Source organism: Fusarium fujikuroi, chromosome FFUJ_chr01 (genome assembly GCF_900079805.1).
Source record: "Fusarium fujikuroi IMI 58289 draft genome, chromosome FFUJ_chr01".
NCBI classification, from domain to species: Eukaryota; Fungi; Ascomycota; class Sordariomycetes; order Hypocreales; family Nectriaceae; genus Fusarium; species Fusarium fujikuroi.
This window is the reverse complement of record NC_036622.1, coordinates 1,399,357-1,426,257: the sequence shown is the minus strand read 5'-3', so window position 1 is coordinate 1,426,257 and position 26,901 is coordinate 1,399,357. Positions and strand designations below refer to the sequence as shown.

At 50.0% G+C, this 26,901-nt stretch overlaps 5 protein-coding genes; 3 read left to right on the top strand and 2 right to left on the bottom strand.

The window, feature by feature from the left end:
- Positions 1–10,661: 10,661 nt before the first annotated feature.
- On the top strand, positions 10,662–14,510 carry FFUJ_01631 (probable H+-transporting ATPase; the record flags this gene model as incomplete). XM_023576562.1 has 7 exons in its annotated part: positions 10,662–11,054; positions 11,459–11,568; positions 11,803–12,164; positions 12,212–12,288; positions 12,469–13,556; positions 13,752–14,407; positions 14,464–14,510. 7 exons carry the CDS (start codon positions 10,662–10,664, stop codon positions 14,508–14,510), a joined length of 2,733 nt encoding a protein of 910 aa, XP_023423954.1.
- A 560-nt stretch (positions 14,511–15,070) lies between these two features.
- Positions 15,071–16,745, top strand: FFUJ_01632 (related to myocyte-specific enhancer factor 2d; the record flags this gene model as incomplete). XM_023576550.1 has 5 exons in its annotated part: positions 15,071–15,101; positions 15,154–15,561; positions 15,626–15,680; positions 15,729–15,952; positions 16,006–16,745. The coding sequence occupies 5 exons, from the start codon at positions 15,071–15,073 to the stop codon at positions 16,743–16,745; spliced, it is 1,458 nt and encodes a 485-aa protein (XP_023423953.1).
- Positions 16,746–17,411: 666 nt separating this feature from the next.
- Positions 17,412–19,505, bottom strand: FFUJ_01633 (uncharacterized protein; the record flags this gene model as incomplete). The annotated part of the gene is made up of 1 exon (XM_023576539.1): positions 17,412–19,505. One exon carries the CDS (start codon positions 19,503–19,505, stop codon positions 17,412–17,414), a length of 2,094 nt encoding a protein of 697 aa, XP_023423952.1.
- A 1,792-nt stretch (positions 19,506–21,297) lies between these two features.
- FFUJ_01634 (uncharacterized protein) lies at positions 21,298–23,579 on the top strand (the record flags this gene model as incomplete). XM_023576528.1 has 3 exons in its annotated part: positions 21,298–21,312; positions 21,362–22,487; positions 22,549–23,579. The coding sequence occupies 3 exons, from the start codon at positions 21,298–21,300 to the stop codon at positions 23,577–23,579; spliced, it is 2,172 nt and encodes a 723-aa protein (XP_023425478.1).
- A 508-nt stretch (positions 23,580–24,087) lies between these two features.
- On the bottom strand, positions 24,088–26,129 carry FFUJ_01635 (related to bZIP transcription factor; the record flags this gene model as incomplete). XM_023576517.1 has 3 exons in its annotated part: positions 24,088–25,442; positions 25,501–25,701; positions 25,907–26,129. The coding sequence occupies 3 exons, from the start codon at positions 26,127–26,129 to the stop codon at positions 24,088–24,090; spliced, it is 1,779 nt and encodes a 592-aa protein (XP_023423951.1).
- Positions 26,130–26,901: the final 772 nt, after the last annotated feature.

The following is a 26,901-nucleotide window of genomic DNA, read 5'->3' as shown; positions in this document are numbered from 1 at the left end:
TGGATCTATACTTTCATGCTGTTTTACACGGTCTGGACAATGATGTATTATGCTACATAGGCTCAGCCTGCAAATACGTGCATATATGTCGGCGATCTAGACAAATACTCACGTTACTCTATAAGGCTAGACGAAGACCTTGTCGACATAGCCTCCAACCCAAGTCTTGGTACAATACGCAGGACATATGAATTATCGTATGGTTTGGTGGCGGTAACAGAAATTGAACATCGAGAACACATGTCTTGGCTCTTGGCTGTCAAGTCTTGGTTCATCTGGCCTAGATCGGGCGTGTGGAGGAGAAAAACACCAGCCAAGAGCCAAGATTCACATCTGTGGCATCAAAGGTGTTGGCATCGGTAGTCGCCGCCTTGGTATCTTGGATGATCGGCTTGGAAACATAATAGGGCTGGACGTCTTGATGCACGTCCTTTGACATACATCGGATTCCGAAATCAAGTCAACGAGGCTATGTTCGTGACCAATTTCAACATTGACAGGATGCGTCAATCATCGAGGCTTGTAGAATTTCATGGACACGCGATTGGTAAGTAAATGTCAATTGCGACTCCTGGCGACACAAAAATGACGACGCTTCTTTGAAACCAGCAGCTGTGTTACTGGGCTCACATAGGCGATGTCGCTCCCGATCTGCAAGGCTTATGGATGAGGAGGAAAACGCTTCTGCTCGGAAGCCATAAATACCAGTATACGACAAGGCTTGGTTAAGCAGACATGCAAATTGAGCCATTGTCAGATTGAGCATTCTGCAGCCTCTCATGGATCAGATGTTCTTCAGGCGGTATACTCCATGGGCAAATGAAGGCCGCCCCATCCACCAGTCGTACGGGAGGCTGCACTAGGAACGTAATACCATGCGGCCTAAAAAGAAAGTCGAGGTGAATATGCTCGTCGCAACGCGCAGCTTTGCGCAGCGCACGACCATTTTGGCCATGCCACAACGTTCCTGGTGTAAAGGAAACACTCTCGTTTCAGTCAGCGACTGAGTTGTTCGTCCAACGACCGAGGCCAGTTGTTTCATCAACCGTCGTTCCTCGCTTCGAGACTCTTGGCATCTCCGGAGAGAAGGAAGTCAGTATTGGCTCTGGATCTCTATGCAGCTGCATGAATGTGGGCAGTGGACAAAATACTCTCATGCGCCTCGTCATCCGAGAACATGGCTGACGATAATACTGACCTACACCTCACTTTGAGTCCAGTTGACGTCCGCCAAAGCCGAGCATTGAAGCGAATTGGTCTTGCGGCCAAATTCCGGGGTGTGGCATCCTTTGCGTGTAAGCAATTGATATGGCTCAAAGAGTTGCATGGTTGTCAGCATGTTTGCTTGGCCTTTGACGTACTGGTTCAGCCCCGTGATATTCCCCAAGTCGCGAGTCGTGCCTAAGGTAATCCCCAGTTTGGGGACTTGTACTTAATTACAACTTTCATGAGTATTCTGGGGCGGAAACAGTACGTATAGGCCAGGATGCAGACCTCCGCAGCTTCACTATGGAGTACCCGCGCAATATCAACTCTCACGTATGAATCGCTCGAAATTGTATGAGTGAATTAGTTGTTGGGATGAGATGCAGGGTCCTCCGGCAGCCTCAGGTCCGTCCATCCATTATCGAGTCGTATGCTCCAGTTTTTGTTATTGACTAGCCAAAGGTAAGTTTAGCCAGCGAGAGGTGATTCTGCTCCATCAAATCCCACACTAAGGTTTGGAGACTCGTGGAGCCTGGATAAATTCCTTTTTAAGATGGAGATTCTTGATGGCGACGTAAACAAAGTCACCATCGGAAGCTGACCGCTAAGGTGTTGTCCATCGTCGATCACTGATCCTGGTCCTTCTCGTATGTATGCTCTGAATTACCAGGCCCAACACGACGTGAAGGCGTGGCGCGCCACTATCGAGGTCGAGGTCGCGGCAGAGCCTCGCTCCAACCTTTGCACTGCGACTTGTTGTGAGCTGTAAAAGCCGATCGCACCGACAGGGTCACTAGCTTGGATTGGAAACAAGATATAGATTTTATCAACCAGGACCAGCAACATCGAGACTTGTCTCTTGATAAACGCCAATCCTAATCGTGACAAAGGCGGACACACCGTTGTCGAATATCCGACGGGATTGTTTCAGGCATATGTTAAGGTAACATGCGAAAATACTTAACGGTTGAGCTGGTGCTCCAGTGCAATTTCTCCAGACAACCTATAGCATTGACATCATATCCGATTCGCGATTGAACAAATAAATTTGCAATTCCGGGAATGACGGCACGGATAGATAGGATGCCAGATAGATACGGGGGCTGGGAGCTGGAGCAATGAAATGGGTGCAAGAGCCTCATTTACTGGCGGCAGCCAACGGCGAGGCACTTTGGTAGGGACAAGTGACAGTAGGTGGGTTGTCACAAAAGACTACCAGGAACAGACACGTAAAGAAAACAGCAAAAAAAGCCGCGTCTGGGGCCTTTAGCTCAAGGCGCTTAGTGCTTCTCTGAGCTTTTGTCTGTCTTTGGGAAAGTAATGTCCGACACCTGACAGGGCCTGGACTTTCTGAGCGCTCTACTCGGCTGGTACTCGGTACCTTGAAGACGTGGTACGGCCAGCGGCGGCAAGTTGGCGTGCTGAGTTAGTGGAAGGGAAAAGAAGTGGATATCAGGAACGAGCATCCATCATGGTGGAGCAAAAATGCTAGAGCACCATGCCAGATTTTGCCAAATCAGAGTTATCGGTCCTAAGCCCTAGCTACGTCGCCGCCTCCGGTGAGGCTTTGATAACAGTATGTATCATCACAGGCCAGATGATGTTTGTGAGCCAGAGGCTGTTAACACCGCGGCTTCCGATTTACCCAGAGCTTAGCGACAGAGCCCCGACAATACAGTGTGATTGACAATCCAAGCTGGACTATGCAGTGAAGGATGTGGTTCAGGGCTAGCCAATAGTAAGTTCGACAGCTTGACTGCCGAAGGTCGCGTGCAAACCAAATCGCGTGGATCGGTACAAGCGGGTCTTACATGCGGGCAAGTTATAAATCCCTGCATTTCAATTTGGTAATGGCTATTTGGGGTCGTTGGGGTTAGGATTTGGAGAACAGGCTGAAGATTCTACTTTGACGTCTCCAGATCAAGCCGGCTGTATGTGTGAGACATACAGGTAAATGTGCCATTGTCGCGAGACCGGAGTTTTGACGGTGACAGCACTGCGAGATTTCGAGATTTCTCCGCTCTGGAAATAGAGGCCAGGATCTCGAGTGACGTATGCACATCGTGCCAGATTCACGTATCATTTTTCGTTTTCGGATAACCCATGACTTGTTGATAGACCCCCTCAGCCTCTAAGTAACGTCAGCAGAGGCGACAACAGCATGATGCGTCTTTGGCTTATCATGCTGATCCTCACAAATCTTCTTTCGTGGTTCACAAGACGCAAGTAGCTATGGCGCAAATAGGCACAAGACCATAAAGCCAAGTCAAGTCAAGCCCATGCTTCGACAACCCCTATCAGATGAACCGTCTACCCCAGACTGTGGCGGAAAGCGCATGAATAAGAAAGTCGGGGCGGAGACCGGTAGGCACAACAACATCCAGGGACTGGGACAGTCAAGCACTGTCAAGGTCGCACTCGACTCCATCAGTGAAGTCTCTTGAATCGAGTGAAGGCTTGGCTGTTCAAGGAAGCTGCTCTTCGCTCTCCGCAATTGTGCACTGTTGCTGTCGCCAAGGAAACTGGGGTGAAGCGGTGTTCTTGATAGTGCGGTCTGGCCTGGGCTGGTCTGCCGTGCGTATGTAGGTGAAGATAAAGATGGAGATGGACAAGCGAAAAAGTGAGGCTGTAGGAAGAAAAGTATCCGGCACCATCATCTCCCGCGGGATGGGAGCATTGGAAGGAGGTGATTGTGTTGGGGTAGATCTCAGGATGTGGAAGGTGTAGCCAATGACTGATGCTGAGACCTTCCAGATTTGACATTAAGCTCATCAATATCCCGCATGCTACGCAGCGAGCGTGCCACTATTGCCATTCCCTAGTCCCAGCTACTGTCCGTCTCACAAGCCCATGCTGAGGTTTTACCCGCAAATGGTTAGGGGAATGACCAGAGTCCACGTTTACTGTTATGCAAGAGTATCAAACAGAATGAGCGATATTACCAGTAAAAGGAGTCTGGGTTGAGTCTATTTGCTTGGACCGTTTCATGGTCTTTGAATTCCCTCATCAGATGAATCGACCAATCACTATGACCAATTGATTGACTCCGTTTCCTAGACAATTTTCAGGGTGCAAGCCCACCATCCTCCTAGTTCGAGCGCCTCCCGGGCGACCCCGGATCCGCCCAAAGCCGGGCAAAGATGGGGAAGATGCACGAATATGCAGTCAAGAAATGCCTCGTTGACTTGGCGTCAGCCGTGAAAGGGGATTGGGTAGAGCTCGATCGAGTGCGACATGGTGAGACGAGAGACTTGTTCGTTTTTCGACATCGCTTTACGCGGACACATCACTCATGAGCCCCGGGTTTTTCTGGAAGAAAATAGGCGCACTCGCTCGTGCGTGTAAGTCGGTAGCTCCACGCTGATAGAGCTGCATAATGCAAATCTCCCACTATAGTTAATTTGGACCCGGCCTTGTCGGCGCTTTAGTGGACTCCAAAGATTGCAAACTGTTTAGTGCTGTTGTTTATCTCCCCGTTTGTAATACCAATGGCCTCTCGCCTGTGATATATTGAAGTTGGACTAAGATGTAGAATAATTACTGTATCAAGTAAATAACACAAGGGGTCGTTGGTGGCGGATATTGTGTAAGGGTGTCTCCGTCGCGGAAACAACAAGGTACCTAGGTATTGGACGGGTGGCCGTGGACAGGACATAACAATAAGTTACACGAGGCTTGTTGAAGTTACGTAGGCGGGCTTAAGCATACCGTTTGGTGTGTAAGACCAACCGCCCGGTAACGTAATGGGAGCGATAGGCGCGGCACACAAAACTTGGACCCTGGATGAGGCAACTTGTAACAGCAAAAGACGCGGAATGGAACCTCGACGTGGAATCTCCAAGAGTCAGGAACAACAGCGGAGCGCGGAAACCGGTGCGGTGAACGACTCGCTGAGGATCGGGGTCAGACCCGCTACATCGAGCGAGCGACTCAGGCACTCTCGTTCTCAGCTTCAGAAGTTCGTGACCAAAAAGGACTTACCGTGCCCCGTCTTCGGCATTCGACGACCCATTTAGGGTTGACCGAGAAGAAAATATCTTGTACACCGCGAATTGCCCGTGGGGTCTCCATCTATTGCCCACTGACACACCGAGGCATCGGCGCCGAAGTCCAGCCACCGGAGGTCGCGGGTAAAAAAGCGCCGACCAAATCCTGTTCGGTTTTGCCTACCTTATCGACAGCCAACTGCTCTAGCCAAAAACCCGCGGAAGAAAGCGACCACGTCCCCCAGTTTAAACATGGAGGTACCCCCACATGAAATCCGATGCGAAGTGGATGTGGATATGACAAGGTAGAAAAACAAAAACCGCGAAAGGGCGAGGCCGACTGGACCGGAACTGTGAGCTGGGTTAGGTAGGCAAATCGGAGAAACAGTCGCCGCCATTGGTCATAGGCTGTCTCACCTTCTTTTGAACTCAGTCATTCCAATGACGTAGAGACTCAGTGGACTGCTGCTTTTGGCGATGGATGGGATTCTGGGGCACTGACCTTTACAGGCTTGAGCCATGAGCAAGGGTATGGGGTGCCCTGGAGCTGACGGGGTTCGTTTGTGCAAGCTCAATAGAGACAAGGAGAACACGGGCCTGGAATCGACTTGGCTGCTTGGCGAGAGGCGACAAGAGTTCTTCGTGATGACTGACAGCGGTGGCCAAGTCCAGAAGGAGGAAGGGCACTGGATAAATGGTTGGAGGTCACTGTGGAAAGGCCGGCTTCTAGAAAAATTCCAATATGCGCGGCTTTTGGCCAGTGCAGCTGGGTCCATAAGTTATGCACACCTGCATGAGCGGCTTCAACAGCTGTGATGATCCCAAATAATACCTCACATGAGGGAAGTTGACAGAAACAACAGGGGCCAGTCCCGCTCTAACCGAGCTCGCTAGCATCGTGGTATTTGTGTCAAGCATCTCTGATGCTCGCTCTTTTTGTACGCTAAAACTGAGCGAGGCTCGGTCCCGTCGTCGTTGGGACAGGGCTTGCTCTGGTGGTGAATATGGCTAGCCTGCCGTTTTGGATGGAGATCCATTCAATAGCTGATGAAGAAAGTTCAGCGCTTCAATCAAGTCTTCTCCAATAACCCTCGCCCGCGTTAACCCGCCGCAGGTTGGATCCAAGACGCTAATAGCGGCGCCTCATCTCATGCGTGGAAGATGGACGTGTAAAGTGAATCTCCTCGGTGTCCTTCTTTAGACGAACACGGAGAAGACCAGAGGCAGGCCTAGGGCAGCCAAGCCGATCCAGCCCAGGCGAGGCCCTGCAGAGGCTCGCCCATGTCGTTTCGTGAACGAGGCCGTATCTCGCACCGTACCCATCACCGTCGAGCTGCCAAGGCTGGCACAGGCTCAACAGCTGCCGATAAGGCGATTGGACATGGCAGCCACACAACGGTGACAATTGGCGCCTGGTGAGCGAGCAGTGGATGGGGCGCTCATGTGTACCCTTATTCTTGAACCTGGACCTGTTCCATCATAACAGGCCATCGTTTCTCAAAGTCATGACTACTTAGTCAAAGGTGAGGCGCACCGTAGCAAAGCTTGTCACGATACGTCTGATTACTTGTCATAAAATGACGACTATCATGACCACCCATCGAAACACGGCGATCCCGTTTCGGTCCTGCCTGAGACCCCTACGTTCAATTAACCTCATGCATTCTCGTGTCCGGGTCAAACAAGACTTGGAACAACGACTGATAGGCTGGCCGAATAAGAATTTTGCAGAGGGAATCTAGACTAAGAAGATGCAGAGTAACCGACCAGCATAGTCGTCATCGGACGGGATCTGTGAAGCTATCCCATCTCAGATTGTCAGACCAGTTCCCAGTCAGGTCAGTCCCGAGGTAGATCGCGTGGGGCCAGTCTCAAATATGCTGCAATTAGAGTAGCGGATCGATCAATGTATGCACTTTAGTGTGCGTTTGCTGCGTAAACTGGATGGCTTTTAATGTCAACTCTTGAACACGACTTGTTTTTTACGTCTACCAGCTTCAAGGTGGAAATTAGGAAATTGAACGACACGCTTTGCGCGCAAATAACACCATCCCCATAGGAAGGCGCATTATTTGCACAAGATGGGATAAGGTATGAAGATCTATGCAATGCTATTATACATGCGCAATGTGTCAATGGCTGCGTTACGATTGTGAAATCATCACTGAGTCATTGCAATTGCACAACATTGCACATCAGGACCATGGCTCCCGTTGCGTTCCAGGGGCCATGAGGGTGACATTTCTCGTTGATACATACTGTACTCCGTAATAAGGGTCTCGATTAGCAGCTCAAGGCGAAGCAAGGCTGATGGATTGACATAAACGGCAACCCGTTCTCTCCGTTCCTCATGAAGCGGAGCCTATCATGACTTCTCCTGTCTTCTCCAGTGTCTCGAGTCGCGATTTCGCTGACCGCCGGGGATGGGCAAGTCAGTGTCGTCATTATTCTTGACAGGCAGCGATACGCAGCGGGAAAAATGAAAAAAAGAGCACATGGGCATGGGGGAGGGGGGTCCTCCCATGGAGGAAAATCCCTCAGCGGAAACGGGGAGCTTGACGCCAGGTACAAGCTCGGCCAGCAATGACATACAGGAGAGGTACCGGGGCCCCAGTATGGAGAGCGCGCTACAGAACACCAGAGGGCTTTGTATTCAGTAGGTCCAGACGCTGGCAGGCAGACATTTACAGTTGTACATGGCTTGATGCTATCTTGAGGCAAAATCTAGCATTAGTGAGGCAATACGTCGATACAATCGAGGACCGGGCTTTGAGCCATCCCACATGTACAACGGGGCTCTCGAAGGATGGAAGCCAACGGGATCCGGGAGATGCACAGTGTCTTACTGTATCTCGAGCCAAAAGTCCATGGGAGTTGTATGGCCGTGGAGATGCTTTGGTGATAGTTCGGAGAGTATTACAGTAGGTACGTAGGCAGATACAAACAGGGCGATAAGCAAGCTTGGATACGAAAGTAAGATTACTTGCTCAGCTGTGGGTTTTGTGAGTGTCTTGTTTTTCGTAAAGCTAAATCGGTAAAACTATACTTGCGCGCTATCACAGCGTGTACAATCCCGCGGACATTCCCCCAACCCATGTAAAATAAACCCAACCCAGACAGGCAGGCGGGCAGGCTATTGTTTTGATTTGTTTGTATTGAACCTCTTCACAACTCATCGCTTTGTCAAGATCGAGGCAAATCACTCTCATTGTGACATGGATGGTGAATGACTGATTGTTAGTGCCATCATATTGGGGTCGTCATTGTCGTTGTCATTGTCACGCTCATTCAGTCAGTCATCCATTGTAAGCCATCAATCAGCTATCAGCCACGGGCAGTTAGACATATGAGACGTCCAATAGCTATCGCTTATCAGATACGTGCTCTCAATTGAGTTTTGTTTTGTCTCTTGTTTACGCTGAGCACTCTCCCTCCCCCTTGTGCTTTATCGGCAGGGCAATCTGATAGCATGAGTCTCAATCTGAGTCTAGTCTTGCTGCATATGAAATGTGAACTGGTCTTTAGTCCCTCTCAATCTCTTTTTTTCCCACTGCGTTTGCTGTGCTTTCTCCTTTGCACCCACTGCTGAGATTACCGTCTTGTTTCCATTCCCCACGCTGGGCGCCGCCACACACTGTGCTCTGCACCTGCATAGAAGGCAGAACCTGGCTGGGCCGAGGACCAGAGGCTGCCTTGAGTGGATAAGGGTAAGGGCGATTTAAATGGGGAATCATAAAATGGGCCGTGTAAGTCTGCAAGCTGCAGCGACCGACGTTTCATAGAGTTACACCCTAGCACGGGCTTGATTAGCTCAATTGACACGCCCTGTAGAAAACAAAAAAAAAGTTAGCAGGCATAGCTCCAGGGAAAAACATTTTGGTTAGAGGTGAGAGAACCCAGCTCCTAGCAAGAGAGCAGTAAGGAAAAGTGAGCCAGCCAACGCTACCGGGTACGGCAAGGGCAGCTCCTACACTGGCGTGCTGGCTAACACAGTCTGTCTCTAGTTTCCAGGTGGATGTTGATGCTACTGCGCTGTTTACTGCATTAGAATGAGATTGACTGAGATGGGGGTTTGTTGATCTCAAATGTTGTTGTCTGGTGGTTGTTATAGCTACCTGATCTGATTGACTTTCTTGCTATCATCTCATACTTTCTGTTGAATGAATGTTTAATGCGCTTCAGCACGGAATAAAACTTACAGTTAATACGCGCATAATTATTTTAAAAGAAATTTGCATAGCACTACATCATCAAGCTTTAGAGTACGAATTCAAAGCAAGCACATCGCACTTTACTTTCCCCAGGCCAATGACACGAGAAGGCTAGGGTAAGTGAGGGTGTAGCTAAACCGCAAGAGGGTGTGATGAAGTTTCTTTCCTCCGTGACCATGGATGTGATTGTGTCTCTACGTAGCTACTAAGATGTCGTTCGCTAATCCCGACTCGTGCGGGCTTTAACGGCAACGGAAGCAAAAGGAAGGGAAAAAGCTGAGCGAATATGGAAAAATGGCAATGGCAATGGACTAGAGTCTGATTATGGTCTGCATAATGGCGGCAGAAGTAGAGCAATTGATGAGTGAATGGTCAATCCAATTGAAATGGATGGATTGGACTGGGTCGGCAGGGCCGTGAGAGGTCGGATCAATTCGTACAGTAGAGGAAAGAGAGGCTCCTTGTTGCTAGCTCGTACCTCGAAGAGCTTCCGGTCGTACCTGGAGACGGCATGGAGCACATAACCTGGGGCATATTGGGATTCGCGAGAGACCATGCCAGGAACCTGCGCGAGACTCGTGGGAACTGACTGATGGGGCTCCATCCTAATCCACCCGTCCCGGCTTGGGAAGAGGAAGAGACCCATAGAATTCTTTTGCGCTGTGGAGCCCTGCGTCGCCGTGGGACCCGTTTGATGAGACCCCGGTCATCTGTGTTCTTCTTTTCTGTCTTGTCTACTTGTGATGGGGGGGCCACAGAAAGTCTATGAGCAGCGAGTAAGATGGCGACATGCATCAAGTGAGAGACAATCAGTCTTGGAGAAATATGCAGGCATTGAGGTGTGGTACCCACTTCAAGACCGGGTCTCCATCATTTTGATCAGGGCCGAAAGTCTGTGGGCAGGGGCCATGCAGAGCATGCACGAGCGTGGGCCGGCAAGCTCGCCGGGAAAGAACCTAGCCCAAGCTTTCTCACGCATCTCACTTCGCAATTCAAAAAGAAGCTCTCGCCCGACTCAAACTTTCTCTTTTTTTCCTCTCCTCTTCACCCACGAATGCTTCATTCATAAGCGACCCTAACTTCGTGCGGTGCTTAGACACTTTCTTCCCCTTTTCCTCTCCACTCTACCTTGTTCCTCTGTTTCTCTCACAACAACAGAAGCGGCATCAACCTATTATTTCACTATATCTGCTGCCAACCTACAGCCGCACTCTACACAACCTAAGAATCGACATTCTCTTTTCCATCATCTCCAACGATGGCTGAAGAGAAGGCGGCCGGCGCTCCTGCGCTGGACACCAACATCGAGACTGGCGGCTTCGACGAGAAGCGAGGACAAGCTGCTCCCCCCACCCACGCCCCCAAGGCTCCTGTCGCCGAAGATGAGGAGCCCGACGAGGACATGGACGCCCTGATCGAGGATCTCGAGTCCGAAGATGGCCACGCCTTCGACGATGAAGAAGAGACTCAGCCCGGAGGTGGCCGTGTTGTTCCTGAAGATCAGCTTCAAACCGACTCCCGAGTTGGTTTGACCGAGGCCGAAGTCCTCAACCGACGACGCAAATGGGGTCTCAACCAGATGAAAGAAGAGCGTGAGAACATGATTCTCAAGTTCCTGATGTTCTTTGTCGGCCCAATTCAGTTCGTGATGGTTCGTAAACCGTGCCCTGAGCATTTCCCGTCTTTTCCCAGTCTTTCTATCGTTTCCCGCTCTCTCCCTGCTTTTCCTCCAGGTTTCCGCACTTTTCGTCCTTAATTGGCAGTTCTGTACCCTGATATACCCTCAATTGCACTCCCCTGATTCCCCTGCGCACTTTGGACCAACTTTGAGCAAAATACGACGCTCGTAGCACGTTCTACGTCGTTTTCCCTGAGAGTTGTTCGGTGAAGCCGGTCGCAACACTAGCGATGGTGTTGTGTCTAGCTGAGCTAAGTGCGGTGGTCAATGCGCGGTATTTCCTAGTTAGGAAACACTTAGTTCCACCAACGAAAATTGGCCATAACTCCATCATTTCTCAACCAAAATTCACGATTTCTTTTGCTAACGACTTGTAGGAAGCTGCTGCTGTTCTCGCTGCTGGTTTGGAGGACTGGATTGACTTCGGCGTCATCTGCGCGCTGCTCCTGCTCAACGCCTGTGTCGGTTTCATTCAAGAGTTCCAGGCGTAAGTTTCGCAATCTAATTCCTATTCCAAGGGTTCCTTTAGAACGCAACTAACACACGATTATAGAGGTTCGATCGTTGAAGAACTAAAGTTTGTTACCCTTCCCAAGCCTGGAGATCGTATGAATCTCTAGACCAGCTCTTTCCTGGCCCTGCTTCTCGAGCCTCACAAGAGCCTCGAGAAGCAACACGCCGAATGCTTATCGTAGAGCACCAGAATCTGACTGTTCAACAGGAAAACACTTGCTCTCAAGGCTGTCGTCCTCCGTGACGGTACTCTCAAGGAAGTTGAGGCCCCCGAGGTCGTGCCCGGTGATATTCTCCAGGTTGAAGAGGGAACCATCATCCCTGCTGATGGTCGTTTCGTTACCGAGGGCTGCTTCGTCCAGGTTGATCAGTCTGCCATCACTGGCGAGTCTCTCGCTGTCGACAAGCACGCTGGTGATAACTGCTATGCTTCCTCCGCTGTCAAGCGAGGTGAGGCTTTCGTCATCGTTACCGCCACTGGTGACAACACCTTCGTCGGTCGAGCTGCTGCCCTTGTCTCCCAGTCCGCTGGAGGAACTGGTCACTTTACAGAGGTTCTCAACGGCATTGGTAAGTCAAATAGTACCCTTCGGAGAAGTATGCTAATTCCCCACAAGGAACAATTCTTCTCGTTCTTGTCGTCGCCACACTGCTTGTTGTATGGGTGTCTTCCTTTTATCGATCAAATGGAATTGTAAGTCTTTATACATGGCCCTTGAACAGGCCGCTTAGCACTTCACGATGCAATCCCTTGGGTTCAAGCCCAAGGGCCATTTGCTCACTGTCGACCTCCTAAATAACACAGGGTCGAGGCAAAAGCGGCCTAGTTTTTCACTGGATCCCTTTTAAACTATTTTTTTACTAACTGAAACAGGTTGACATCTTACGTTTCACCTTGGCCATCACCATCGTCGGTGTGCCTGTCGGTCTTCCTGCTGTTGTTACAACCACCATGGCTGTCGGAGCTGCCTACCTCGCCAAGAAGCAGGCCATTGTCCAGAAGCTGTCCGCCATTGAGTCTCTGGCCGGTGTCGAGATTCTCTGCTCTGACAAGACTGGTACCCTGACCAAGAACAAGCTCTCTCTCGCTGAGCCCTTCTGTGTTGCTGGCGTTGAGCCCGATGATCTCATGCTTACTGCTTGTTTGGCCGCTTCCCGCAAGAAGAAGGGTATTGACGCCATTGACAAGGCTTTCCTTAAGGCTCTCAAGTACTACCCCCGTGCCAAGAGTGTTCTGTCCAAGTACAAGGTTCTTGACTTCCATCCCTTTGATCCCGTCTCCAAGAAGGTTCAGGCTGTTGTTGAGTCTCCTCAGGGCGAGCGCATCATCTGTGTCAAGGGAGCTCCTCTCTTTGTCCTGAAGACTGTCGAAGAGGACCACCCTATCCCTGAGGAAATCGATGCTGCATACAAGAACACTGTTGCCGAATTCGCTACCCGTGGTTTCCGATCCCTCGGTGTTGCCCGCAAGCGAGGTGAGGGTGCTTGGGAGATTCTCGGAATCATGCCTTGCTCCGACCCTCCCCGTCACGATACTGCCCGCACCATCAACGAGGCCAAGCGCCTCGGTCTCTCTATCAAGATGCTTACTGGTGATGCCGTCGGTATTGCTCGTGAGACTTCTCGTCAGCTCGGTCTCGGTACCAACGTTTACAACGCTGAGCGTCTTGGCCTTGGCGGTGGTGGTGACATGCCTGGTTCTGAGGTCTACGATTTCGTCGAGGCTGCCGATGGTTTCGCTGAGGTTTTCCCCCAGCACAAGTACAACGTTGTCGAGATCCTCCAGCAGCGTGGTTACCTCGTTGCCATGACTGGTGATGGTGTCAACGATGCTCCCTCTCTGAAGAAGGCTGATACCGGTATTGCTGTTGAGGGTGCTTCCGATGCTGCCCGCTCTGCTTCCGACATTGTTTTCCTTGCTCCCGGTCTTGGTGCTATCATTGATGCTTTGAAAACTTGTAAGTTTCCATTCTACTGCCCTGTGTCGTTGTTTGAGGCTCTTTCGCTCCTCTTTTTTCGCGATGACCTCTACCACGACACAAAGGCCACCCCTTTTATGATAAGACCCATGCTAACAGCCCTCTGGCACGCCAAATTTTCCATCGGTCGGTATTGTGTTATTCCTTATGTCCAAGAGTCTCTGCTGATCGTTTTTAGTATGTACGCCTACGTTGTTTACCGTATTGCGCTGTCTCTCCACATGGAGATCTTCCTTGGTCTCTGGATCGCCATCCTCAACAAGAGCTTGAACATCGAGCTTGTCGTTTTCATTGCTATCTTCGCCGATATTGCTACTCTTGCCATTGCTTACGACAACGCTCCCTTCTCCCAGACACCCGTCAAGTGGAACCTCCCTAAGCTCTGGGGTATGTCCGTCCTTCTCGGTGTTGTCCTGGCTGTTGGTACCTGGATTGCTCTTACTACCATGTACGCCAACTCTGAGGATGGTGGTATCGTCCAGAACTTCGGTAAGATCGACGAGGTTCTCTTCCTTGAGATCTCTCTCACTGAGAACTGGCTCATCTTCATCACCCGTGCCAACGGCCCCTTCTGGTCTTCCATCCCCTCTTGGCAGCTGTCTGGTGCCATTCTGATCGTCGATATCCTTGCCACCCTCTTCTGTATCTTCGGTTGGTTCGTTGGTGGCCAGACCAGCATCGTCGCCGTTGTCCGTATCTGGATTTTCTCTTTCGGTGTCTTCTGTGTCATGGGTGGTCTCTACTACTTCATGCAGGGCAGCACTGGATTTGACAACTTGATGCACGGCAAGTCCCCCAAGCAGAACCAGAAGCAGCGATCCCTTGAGGATTTCGGTAAGTTCCTAGTCATTGCCTTGACATTGACCTTCAGTTCACTAACTGTATCACAGTTGTCTCTCTTCAGCGTGTCTCGACCCAGCACGAGAAGTCTCAGTAAACTAGATGGTATATACCCGGACCACCATCGCCCGGACTTTTCACTTTCGCTCTGTCCAAATTTGAACTGCATTACTCGCACCCGAGTATTAAGACTCCTGGAGTGGTTGAGGAAACTTTCATACCCCTAGAGAACGTCTACTAGACACCTAATAATACAAGTAAAATAAATAATTCGTCCTCTAAAACCTGAGTGATCCTTGTCTCAAATCTGTGTCCATCTGGTTTTGCTTTCTCTGCGCCCATTTGATGGTTGCTATTGTCCTCAATTCGGTAGTTTTGCTGATTTAGTGGTTACCATTAATTCCTCAACTTATAGTTGTGTTCATTTTCCTCAACTGCAGCATGGCCTTTCACTGGTCAGCCCACCATCCATGATTGGCCTCTCCTCCAGCCTCTCGCCTAAGCACCATCCACTCAGTGTGACATCAGTTGCAACCTGAAGCCCCCTCCATATCTCAACAGCTCACATTTGCCGCTTCACAAATTCTGACAACTGCATTACTCCGCCTTTCCCGTCCAAAGCCGTTGTGGAAGCTATCGAGTGCCATAAGGACGATCATGAACCGCGAAATCCCTGGCTATTACTATGGTACAGAATTCTGGCAAACACTGAACTTTGTACTTACTTGCATTTCTGGCAGATAATGAGAAAAAAAAGTATTTCAAGATCGAAAGGACGCATACGGCGCCCTCGTCAGCTGCCTGGTCGTCGGATGCCGTGAAAAGGCGCAAAGTTGAGCACGAGGCTCAAAAACTCGCTGAGCACCAAGCGGACCAAATAAAGAGACACATCAAGCGCCATTTCGTTGCTGGACATACAGTCACGTCCGCACTTCTAACGAGGGAGATTGGACTTCCCTATGTCGCCGAGAGAGGCCGCAGTAGAGTAGAGGATGAAGACCTTGGTGCTGCAGCGTGGGCAAGAGGCTCAGTGGCCAAAGGCAACGTCCCTTTTGCACCAAGCTTTGCAAGAGAGCGACGTGCAAATATGCCGTGCTTTTATGTCTCCGGGGACGATGAGAAGACCGGTCTAGGGGCTTCCTATGCCAGTAAGTCCTCGGGCCGCAGCGCTGCAACGCATGACTTCAGCATGATATCTGACTTGCCTTCCAGCTTTGGATGAGGAGACTTTGGTGGGAAGCTATATCCCTACAGATGAGAATGACGAGTTTGTCCTCGAGGCTGGAAGATACTTTAATCTACTGACATAGTGCAGAATTCATTTCTCACGAGAAGCACCCAGTTCTTCTGGCAGAACCCTATCATTCCGTACAGAGGCGGTACGATGTCCACAGATGTCATCAATCAAGTATCATCAGCCTTCACATACAATACTCTTGACTTCACGCGAACCTGACAACACCTGCGGAATATACTTCTTTTCACCACGACTGTCAAACCATAGGGACACCGATCGCCCGCAATGGCTGCTTGGCGAATGTAACTATTCTTTCTGCTTGGCCATGTATTGAACCCTGCTGACTTGCAAACAGCAATTCTCTACCAGAGAGTCGCTGTCCCTAATGAGGGACGTGGTGAATGGATGGTTCACAATAGCACGCCAGCACCTTCATCTTCGGACCTTATTTGTGTTGCTAGCTCTAACAGAGGCCTCCTTAGAATGCATTCCGAAGGGAGCGTCTCGGTGGTGGCTCCAAGAGCCGCTCAAAACGGTATACAACTCCCACAAGAAACGTTTGCGCAAGATTTCCAAGAGGGGAACCACAACGTTGTGTTCACTGGCGGGAGGCAACCCAGACTTTGGATAACAGATCTTCGCGCCCCTGAACCGCAATGGTCGTTTGCAAATCATGCAAGCTCCATCTCCCACATCAAGAGTGTAAACCCACATCAAGTGCTGGCATCGGGATTGAAGAGCTCGATGGCTCTCTACGACGTACGCCATCTTACAAGTGACCCACGTGGAACAAAGCCACTACTGTATTTTAACGGGCACCGCAACGAGGCTCATTTTCACATTGGTTGGGATGCCAGTCCGGAGCTGAACGTCGTTGCTGCGGCACAGGACAATGGGACAATAAAGCTCTTTTCACTGAAATCGGGCCATCAACTACGTTGTTCAGCTGTTGGGACTATTCACGTTGATTCGCCCGTCAAGGCGCTGATGTTCCAGAGGATGCCCAGGGAAAGAATGCCCAGTCTTTTTGTCGGGGAGGGGCCTTTACTAAGGAAGTTTTCTTTTGGAATACGGGACTGGGGTGATGAGGCGTGAAATTCGACGCAGGATAAAGGAGCTCTGCTGAAGATGCATAACAAAGGTGCAGATGAGATTTGTTGTGAGGAAACGAAAGTCTTGGTGGAATATCTAAGGAAATCTAAACTCTACAATAACTTGACTAGGCATGAAGGAAAAAAAAACACGACACAAAGGAAAAGACATAAGAAAAGTGATATGAACCCAATGAAAAGACACCTTATGCCTAATCCTTTTCCAATCTCACAAAGAGACAAGATAAGCCCCCTTCCACGATCCACAAATATCATGAAACATGCCTCTCAATCGCAACTCTCGCTGTCGTCGTCTGTCTCTGCATGCTCACTGGTCTCGTCATCCTCCTCGTCGGCCTCATCCCCAGTCTTGCACCCCCGTGCCTAGATCGTCTCCAGCCGCCATCGCAGCCACGATCTAGATCATCTCCCATCTCCACACATCTTTTGCATGGCTTTCTTGAAGTAGAGGGAGGGTGGAAACAGACAATCTCATGACCTTCATCGTCCGTGGCGTCCTTGCAGTTGCTGCACTTACCGGGGCAACGCTTTTCATGGCCTTGAATCATGGATGCTTTTGGTGCATTCTCTCCCACAAAAACGACAGGGAACCATGCATCCTAGTTTGTCTTTGACTTTGCAGATGGTGTCATTTACTATGCAGCAACGCCTATTTCCTTTTCCGCGCTCGCAGGTTTTGTGGTTTGCGACGCACTATCGGGTGCGAGTAGTCTTTGCAAGGTCCCTTTCCGAGGCGATTACACTCTTCGCAAATCTTAGCGAACCTAGAACTAACGCAGGGAATCCACGCCTCCTTGCATGCTCCGCATTGGCCCTGGCAGTATGGCCTGTGAGTTCTCATGTCGTGCACTGGAGCCTTACATTTCTTGCAGGTCCCTCTCCTGTCATGCGAAAAGTTACCACAATCTTGATCTTCGGCGTTGCAGTCCTTGCATTTGTGGTTTCCTGCAAAGTTTCCTCGCGTGCAAGGCACCTTTCTTGCAATGCAGTTCTGGCATCGACCACGACACTCTCGGACGTGAGAATAGATGTTTCCCACAAACTGCAGGCACATATAACATTGTTCCGACCCCTTTGGATTTGCTCTGTATTCGTGCGATGGGTCTCTGCATTTTTGGGGTGTAGGACAAGTGACGCAAGTCTTCTTTCCCACCGGGCGCACGCAAGGACTATTGGACTTGACGCACGCGAGGCAGCGCCCAACACACGACGGTTCGTGTTCGGCGAGTCTGTGTATGAAAGCTCGGCATCTGCCGCAGGTACCTGAATCCACATCATTAAGGCCAAAAAGGTCCCCTTCCTGTGGTTGCATGCCTTCGAAAGAGGATATACCTCTGAGCCTCTCCCAGTTTGGTCCCAGCAGAGCCTTGCGCCTGAACTCAGCATGTTCATCAGACTCATACAACTGGCTGCAGACTTCAGGAGCATATAGACCCTTGAGGTCGCTGGGAGCGAGCCCCTCTGCCACTATGGAGACCGAGACCCAGTCAATCACAGCGGTTGCCAAGCAATAACTGGCTTCCTTACAGCTGTAGTACACCAACGTTTGCAGTTGTGTTACCTGGATTGAAGCGGCAAAGAGGACCGCTAGTTTCAAGTCGTCAGGCTGAGTCAATGGGAAAATCAGGTCGGCTTCGGTAAACGTGGGTATGACGGGTGTGGCCTTGGCCTTCACAGGTGCCTTCGCATAGGCATCCGGAACGCTGTCTTCTTGTGAAGAGAATTCGGCAGTATCAGTTTGTGCACCGTAACTCTGGTCAGATTCCTGCTCAATATCGCTGTAAAGGCCGTCCTTATCTTCGTGACTGCTGCTCTTGGCTCGCAAGTCTATGTCGATATCGGACCCTTCAGAATAATCAACCCTTCTCCGCTTGAGGCGGCTGCTCCGACGAAGGAAAGGTGGCGAGCGAGAACGAGCGCGGGAACGAGGCTGAGCCTGGGCCCCTTGACTCTCATCGTCTGCTAAATCGCCCTCCCCCATGGACTCGGAGCAGCCCACAAAGCCAAGGCGACCACCGTGAAGCTGGCTCCTGGACCCCGCACCCGCAAAATCCCAGAAACCGTCGTTGCGAATGTCTTCTATTGCGGGAAACATCGAGAGAGATTGAATATCTGATGGGTCTGTGCCGAGGTGGACAAATCGCCCCAGTTGAGCAATCAGCGTGAGCCCAAGGCGTTGCTGATCCAAGAACCAGCTGAACACCTTAGGCTCAAAGCTGGGCACCCGAAGACGCATGATACAGAATATGGTATCAATGAGTTGTACCAGCCATGCCGGCACGTTTCTTATCACGTCGGATGTTCCGAGGATCGTCAAGCTCCGCTCATGAGAATGGGCACTATATCTCACGAGGAAGTTGATCCTGTCGTTGAATGGTGAAACGATGAAAGTTTCCCGTCTTTTCCCAGGTGATGGATCTTGGAAGAAATTCATGATGTCTTCCAATATCTCCAGTTTGGAAACATCACACTCTGCTTCGAAGTATGACGTAATAAGGTCTCTTGGAACAATAGACTCATGGGAAGGGTCTATGAAGATAGTCTCAGCTGTTTTGCAGAACGCATCCGCAGGGAAGCTGCTACCAGGCATGACGGAGAGAAGATCATCCCTAGTCGATTCGGGAATAATGTCCTCATGGTAGAGAGACGCTGCCTCTTGGTTGCTTGCCAACGATTCCGAGGGCGGATTCCCGGCCATGGGTACGTACTCGTCCTTGTCAAGAGAATCCGCAAAAGGAGGCATTATCAAGGTACAGGTAAGAGAATGGATTGAGCGGTGGTGAAATACCAAAGCAAGTATGGGTTTGATCCGAAGAGGACGGAAGAATATATTGTAAGTGAAAACAAATGGAATGAAATAACAGGAGTAATGAATGGATATGGATATCACAGATGTCCTAGGAGAGACGTTACTGTCCAGCAGTATCCGTCAGTAAAGGCAAAATTGGGCAATTAGTTCAGTTTACAGTCTTGGAGGTAACACGGGGGCCCATTCCTTATGGACAAATATGAGAGCATCGAAGTGCCTGGTCGCTCACAGTCTTCTCGCCCCTTACCAGGGGCTACGCAACTAACAAGTCAACCCAAACAACTAATTATGAGAGTATCAAAGAAACTCACCAAACAAAAGTGCATGTGAATAGAGCTAGTGGCAATAATTAATTTAGATCGTGGGCTTTGCAACGGGATCAAAGCGCGGTAAAGGCACTTCGTTAGTCACATAGCCCTGAGACTGAAGCTTTGGCGATATATTTACGAAGAGATCTGGGCGAGGCGCCAGGGATTAGGAACCATCATTCCATAATTTGTTTCGTTGAAACGTCATTCACTGTATTTTCTTCTTTCGTCCAAGCCCGATGTGTCAACTCCCATGTCTGTTAGCAACGCCACAACCATCAAAATAGCCCATGATTAGAGAATGACTGGTCACAAGATGGCACCCAACATGGACTGGTAATGGGAAAAGCGGGTACCTTCAGCCCATTTTCCCAAATACCGATGTATCTGAGAGAAATGCCAAAATGAAGGTGAGAGAAGGCGTGGCGGCTGAGTGACACTTGGCAAGCTGATGGTTGACCCGTGTTCAAATTACTCTTCGACAAGGACGAACCCCCCATAGCAGATTCTCAGGACTGGGAAATTCTATTTCTGTGAGATCCTTCCGTTGCTCAGATAATCTATCTCAGCTTCAAAGCGTCGTGAGTATCGATGGCTTGTTGAAGTGATACATGGATTGACCACATGACCGTGTGTGAAGGCATTGTCTAAGGTTTCTCTGTTTGATCAGACAAGCCAAGCTCACTAGCTTGCAACATGAAGTGTTCAAGATAGCCATTCAGCTCTATTCAACAGCTCGCTTGTGCATGGTCAAACCTCGCAAAATGCCAATATTGGTCATGCTTCCTATATTAACACCACCGTAAGATAACTGAAGCCCAAACGACAGGGAAGTTCACTTTAGCTCTGACTCACCGGTCAGTCCTGTTTGCGATTCCTTTACTGTAGCTCTGTTGTAACTTGGTAGGTCTTGTAGATAACTTGTCCTGTCACTATCTAATGCTGTGCCTTCTGAACTAACGGAACCAAACAGGAACATAGGTTGCATAAGGAAGGGTGGCAGGTGGAGGACAAGAAAACTTTAGGACTTTTATCCTAAATTATCCTAAGTGATGAAAAGACTTAGGCAATTTAGTCTAAGATTAGAAGACTCTTTGCTAAATTTATTTTGGCATCCGCTATGTTTCTTAACCCCCCAAGAGGTAATAGTCACAAGCACCAAAGATACAGCTACATAAAATGCCACAAAGGATTTCACATTCAATGAGCAAAAGGAGCCAAGTTAATATTGCCAGCTGTTGCCAGCTGCTGACTTATCGACTACAGACTTCTTCCTATAGATTCCCATGCTAGGAATTCTCATCCTATCTTTTCCTCCTCACCCTCCTCCTCCCGGCATTCTTTCCATCCATTCATCACAATTTCACCACTCACCTTTACTTAAATCGACCGACAGCAAGCCTGTATAGTCTTCCACAATGACTGTGGTCAAGGTAAATAGCTCAAGACTGGGTTCAGAATAAAACTGACTGATAATTCTAGCTTTTCAAGTATCCTGAGTGTAGTAAGCCTTATGGAAGTAAGTCAGGCTTGAAACAGCACGTCAATACCGTTCATAAGAACAAAAGACATCGATGCCTATACGGATGCGGGAAATCATTTTCTCAATGGAATGGGATGAATGCACACGTCAGGGCCGCCCATGAGAATATTGTCTACCCGTGCCCATACAAAGAAAACGAGGGGTGCAAGGCCAAAGACTTCAAGCAGATGCGATCTTTGAATGATCACATAGCCAAGAAGCACAAGGGAGAAGAAGGCAAAACTTACAAATGCCCCGATTGCCCCAAAAAGTATACACAGTCACACAATTTGGCGAAACACGTAAAGGCAACGCACCAACGGGTGCGTATCCCTTGCCCCTACAAGGAAGAGGATGAATGTGAAGCAGATTTTGCTACTCCAGACGGAGTTAAGCAGCACGTCAAAGATATTCACGAGAAACACGAGCGGTTCAAGTGTCGAGGCTGCACGCAAACATTCACACGTGAGAGATCCGCCAAAGATCATTATCAACGCGTTCACGTCAATCCTCCCAAACCGTACAGCTGCAGTTTTTGTGGAAAGAAGTTTCAGTTTCTTTCCAGCAAGAACGGACACGAGAAGAGCCACACAGAGTATGTCTGCCCAAGAAACAGTTGTTACGATGGATTCAACTCCATTGAGGACGCCCTGGAGCATGCGAAGGATCCTCAACATCGCAGCGATCAACAATTATACGAGTGTCCGGTAGAGAATTGCCGCCTTACAGTCATCGGCAAGGTTCTTGACAAGCCTTCTCTGGTCAAGCATTGGAAAATGCATATCAAGCAGGAACACATTTCGGGAGAGCTTGAATTGGTCTACAAAGATGCAACACAGCCGCCTTTCCGCGACATTCCAATTCTGGGTTCCATAATGGCAAACAACCACTCACTTCCCTTGGCAGATGCCTTACTCGGCAACACTGTCCCCGAGCCCCAGGAAGACGCAGATGAAGACGAAGACGAAGACGAAGACGAAGACGAAGACGAAGACGAAGACGACCGGGCGGATGGAGAGGAAGACCAGATATTGGTCAGTGCCGATGAGGAGATCAATATCCTTGAGCAGAACAGAGTCTGGTTTGGTATGTGACACACTTGTTGTTCCTTCAGTGAATTTTGAAGAACTAATCACCCACCAAATAGAGTCACATAAAGATCACCTCGTTTCCTTCAATGCCAGAGGGTACAAGTGCGCCGGACCGGCCCTTGAGACAACGCATTTTATTGTTGAAGCCTGCCCTGTAGGCGCAATAATTGATTTCGATACAGCATTGATAAGGCGCAGTCGGGGTAGAAGGCTCCCGACCATGTCGCTTGACAGTCGGTGTGCGAGCTGCCACTCAGATATGAGGGTCAGACAGTTGATCAAACGATTCGACTCTCCGAAGATCGACCCGAAGGCTAGTCTCAGTGACCTGACCAAGACATTTTACACAGCAATATCAGAGACCTGTACTTGCACCAAGGATTACGAGCGGCGAGTTCGGCAGCCAGTTCGGGAAGGACTCGGCCAAAATGTTGTCATTATCGATAACGAATTCGACCCGATCACACATGAGTTGTACGAAACAGCCATTATTGACCGAGTTTCCGGCAAAACACTGTTGAATACTCTCATAGCTCATACCGAAGAAACGAAGTCGGCTGTTCCTTCCCGGCGTACACAAGGAGAGAAAGTCAGAATAATTAGCCATCTGTGGAAGAAAAAGGTGTATGGTCGAAGCCGCGAAATCGCACTGTTGGACGTGCACCAAGTCGCAAAGAGATTGCAAGAAATCGGCATCACACCAAAGACAATATTTCTGGCCTGGCATGTATCATGTGCCGACCTTCGGATCCTCAGAGACTTTTTGGCCAAGGGGGGATACCACAATATCTTACCCAACGATAGGAATTGTTTCCCCCTCATCCCTCTTTTCCGCGCCAACATGCCCAAGGGGTTGTTCCCCTTACGCCTTGAGATCGTATACCCCGTGATGTTCCCACGAAGCGACTTGTGTGGGCACAACCACCGAGCTATAGTCGACTGTAAGCAAACTCGGGACGTTTGCAATGGTCTTGATAATTTTTGTGAGCCGGTTGAGAACCAGAATGAGGATTGGCAGCAGCCCACTAGGGTTGCGAAGAAAGCCCAACGCTGCATTCTGGGTTACTTTGCTGAAGGCAAGCGGTAGTGTTTCGTGTGTATGAGAGTGAGGTGTAACAAGGAAGGGAGTGGGTGCTGGATGCCCGGTGTAGCCATACGATTAGAATAGGATTTAGGATCCTTAGGATAAGATTTTATGAATTCAGACTAGATTTAGGCCAGCTTTTGGAAACTTTAGGATAAATCCCTTTGGGGCAACCTTAGCTTCTGTTGACTACCATCTAAGTTACCTTGCAATATTTACCCAAGCCTAGTGATTATATCCTTTGACCGCGTCCGAGCATACAAGTATACGTATTTTGGTGGCTCTGAAAACAAACAACTCCGGTAAGCGTGATAAATACCGTATGCTCTGGGTGGCAACTGCCATGGTCCAGATTTGCCATCACAATACGACATCCTGTTTTCCCTTGGACAAAGACAACGCAAAGCCAAACTCCAAGACTTGGAGGAACGAACACACAAGACGCCAACCGTGAGAAAAACATTATTGTACAGAGTAGTTACTTTGATACGGTACTTTTCTGGCACCTGTGTCATCGGCTGCTAGACGAAGTTGGTCGTGGCGAAGTAGATTGGCTGAGGTTGAATGTTCCTACTAGCTTAGGAAACGCCTTGGCAAAAGCATCACCCAACTTCCAATTATCCAGGTTCCGTAGATGGCGCTCAAATACGGGATTGATCATGAGCTCATCACTGTCTGGGTCCTGAAGTAACGTGTCGGTCTCCTCGTATGGCCAAGACAACGAGAGAGTTGTGGTAAATGGTACAAAGAAATTATCAAAGGGGTGAAGAAGCGGGTTGTGATCGCGAACAAGATAATCCCGCATCTTAGGGAAGGGAATGTGGTCAAGCCAGGCAGCATGTGGTATGGTGAGCTGGGAAAGACATGGAGCCATCCATTTGGGGAGCCGATCGTAGTTCTCCTGAGTAGGCTCTATTTGCCAGCGCATTACAAGAAACATTATGTAGAGCACGGCTACACGCTCAGGGAGAGTCGAAATATCAGGGAAAGTGGCGAGGATATCGGTGAACACCTTGGAGAGAGGGTGACTGTATGCACTGTTGGCAGGGTTGAGAAGTGATGAGACAGAGGGATAACGAGGGCCAACAACATCTTGAGCAGGCAGTCCATCCGCAGCACGCTGACGACGCTCGCTGAGGAAGTCGAGTAGTAAGGAGTCAAGGGGACAGGTCGGTGGGCAATTCTTGATAGGGGTTGCAGGATCGGTTATGCTGGGTTCACTCCGAGGTACAGGTCCACCAGCTGCACTCATGGCAGGGCTATAGCCAGGGCTGTGTGAGCTTTCGGGTGTATGTGCAGCCGACAGTGTGTGATGTGATGGAGGTTGATGCTGGCCTTGCTGTTGCTCCTGTGAAGGCTGGCCCGGCTTTCCTTGAGAGCCCCAGCTTGCCGACCGACTATGCAACGCACGCTCTTGACTGACGCCTGTCCAGTCGTGCTTCATAGGCATATGGCGGAACTGTGGCGTGTCTTGGGCGCCGTTGACGCCATTCTGTATCCGGTTCACCCGCTGAGATGGTTCGAGTAGGAATTCGAGTCCAAGACGTTCAGGGCCCATATCGAGTCCATGTTGGAGATTTCGGCGCTGTTGAGTCAATTGGCTGGCAGCTTGTGCTTCGGCAGTATTTGGTGGACCCGTGGGTGGGTGAGGAGAGTGGTGATGTTGAGGAGGTGCATGGTGTACCTGGTGATGCCAGTGACCTTGACTTGGTCCAGTGTCATGGCTTGGAGGAGACGCAACACTGCCGGGTGTTGAAGCGGCGTTTGCGTTGTTGTGGTGATTGTTGTGGACGGCCAGCGTAACAGGATGCTGTACGGGGGGCGCATACGTCTGAGCTGGTGATACGTATGCTTGTTCAATGCCAGCTAAACGCTGTGTTAATCCTGAATATAGGGAGAAAAGAAACGAGATGCTTGCCTTGACCAATAATGGGCTGAAGCATGGCAACTATGCCAGCTAAACGACGCTTGATGTCGGCATTCTCTTGTTCAACGGCTTCTTTGGCACGAAGAACACTCTGCAGTTCTTGATAGGGTTGCTGGTTGGTGAGTTCTTGGATTTGGCGCTGAAGATCCTCGATTTGATTCTTGGTCCGCTCACGAATCGCCCGTTGAGCCTCACGGTCTGTAAAAGGTGTTAGTGGTGTTACATATATCTTATCACATACGATGAGACCAGTGGGGTGAGTCTCAAGACAGGAAGGGGATAGACATGAAAAGATCAACAGGAACAAAGACGACCATTATTCGTCAGCAGCCTGAGTGACTGAACCGTGATATGGTGGTTGATATGTCATATCATCAGAAAGGAAAGAAAAGACTGAACTCACCGTTCGCTCTCTTCTTAGCGAGTTGCTCAGGTGTCAAATTGGCGACACCTCGACTCCCAGGGCCAGCCTTCTTCCTCCTTTTTGCGCCATCATCACCACCAGCGGGTGAACTTGGGTTGACCGCGTCGGCATCGCGTTTGAGAGAAGCCGAATCATCGTCCGGGCCAGGGCCAAAGCCAGCGGGACTCTGAACGGTGCCTGGGGTATCGGGACCGGAGGCCATCGGGGCGGAAGCGGGAAGAAGCCCCCGTCTCGGAGTGGGTTTGTCCTCGGCAGTTGAAGCGGAACAAGACCGAGGCGAGAGGGAAAAGAGGCTGACTGAGACGGAACGGAGGTTTGTGTCTGAGAGTGTGGGGGTAGACGAACGAGGATGAGTTGTTGTGTATCCACTCAATCGACGAGCGAGCCAACCTTAGCTCAACGAGGTTCCTCGCCTTTCAGACAACCTATTCAAGAGCGAAACCTCTTCCGGCCTGGCAAGAAGGGCTCTGCCTCGTCTCGCGTCTTATCGCTCCTGTCTGCTTCACTCGCTCGCTCGCTCGACTCAACGAGTCAGGACGGAGCAATGCAATGCAATGTACGACACGACACGACCCAGCAAGGGGAGTCTTAGGGGGAATAGCCCGGTAATGAAGATGAAGATATCCAATCCCTTCTCACCTGTGGGGTCACTTCCCCTACTCAATACGTCTCTGTAGCGAGAGAGGGAAAAAAAGGAAAAGGTCGAGAACCAGGCCAGGGCCTAGAACGAATCGTCGGTTGCACAGCACGAGCAGAGCGAATCAATCGATTAACGATCGACCGGGTCCGTGGAAACAATTGTAACTGGAAAGAGACAGGCACAGCTTCTGAGGGGGGACTGTTGACTCATAAAGCCCGCCAGCTCCGGGTTGAGAACGAGTCATGGACCCTCACAAAATTGGATTCGAGTGGTGAACCATGAACGCACAGACCACAAGCCACCGTCGAATCAGGTGACTCGGTGATTTAACGAA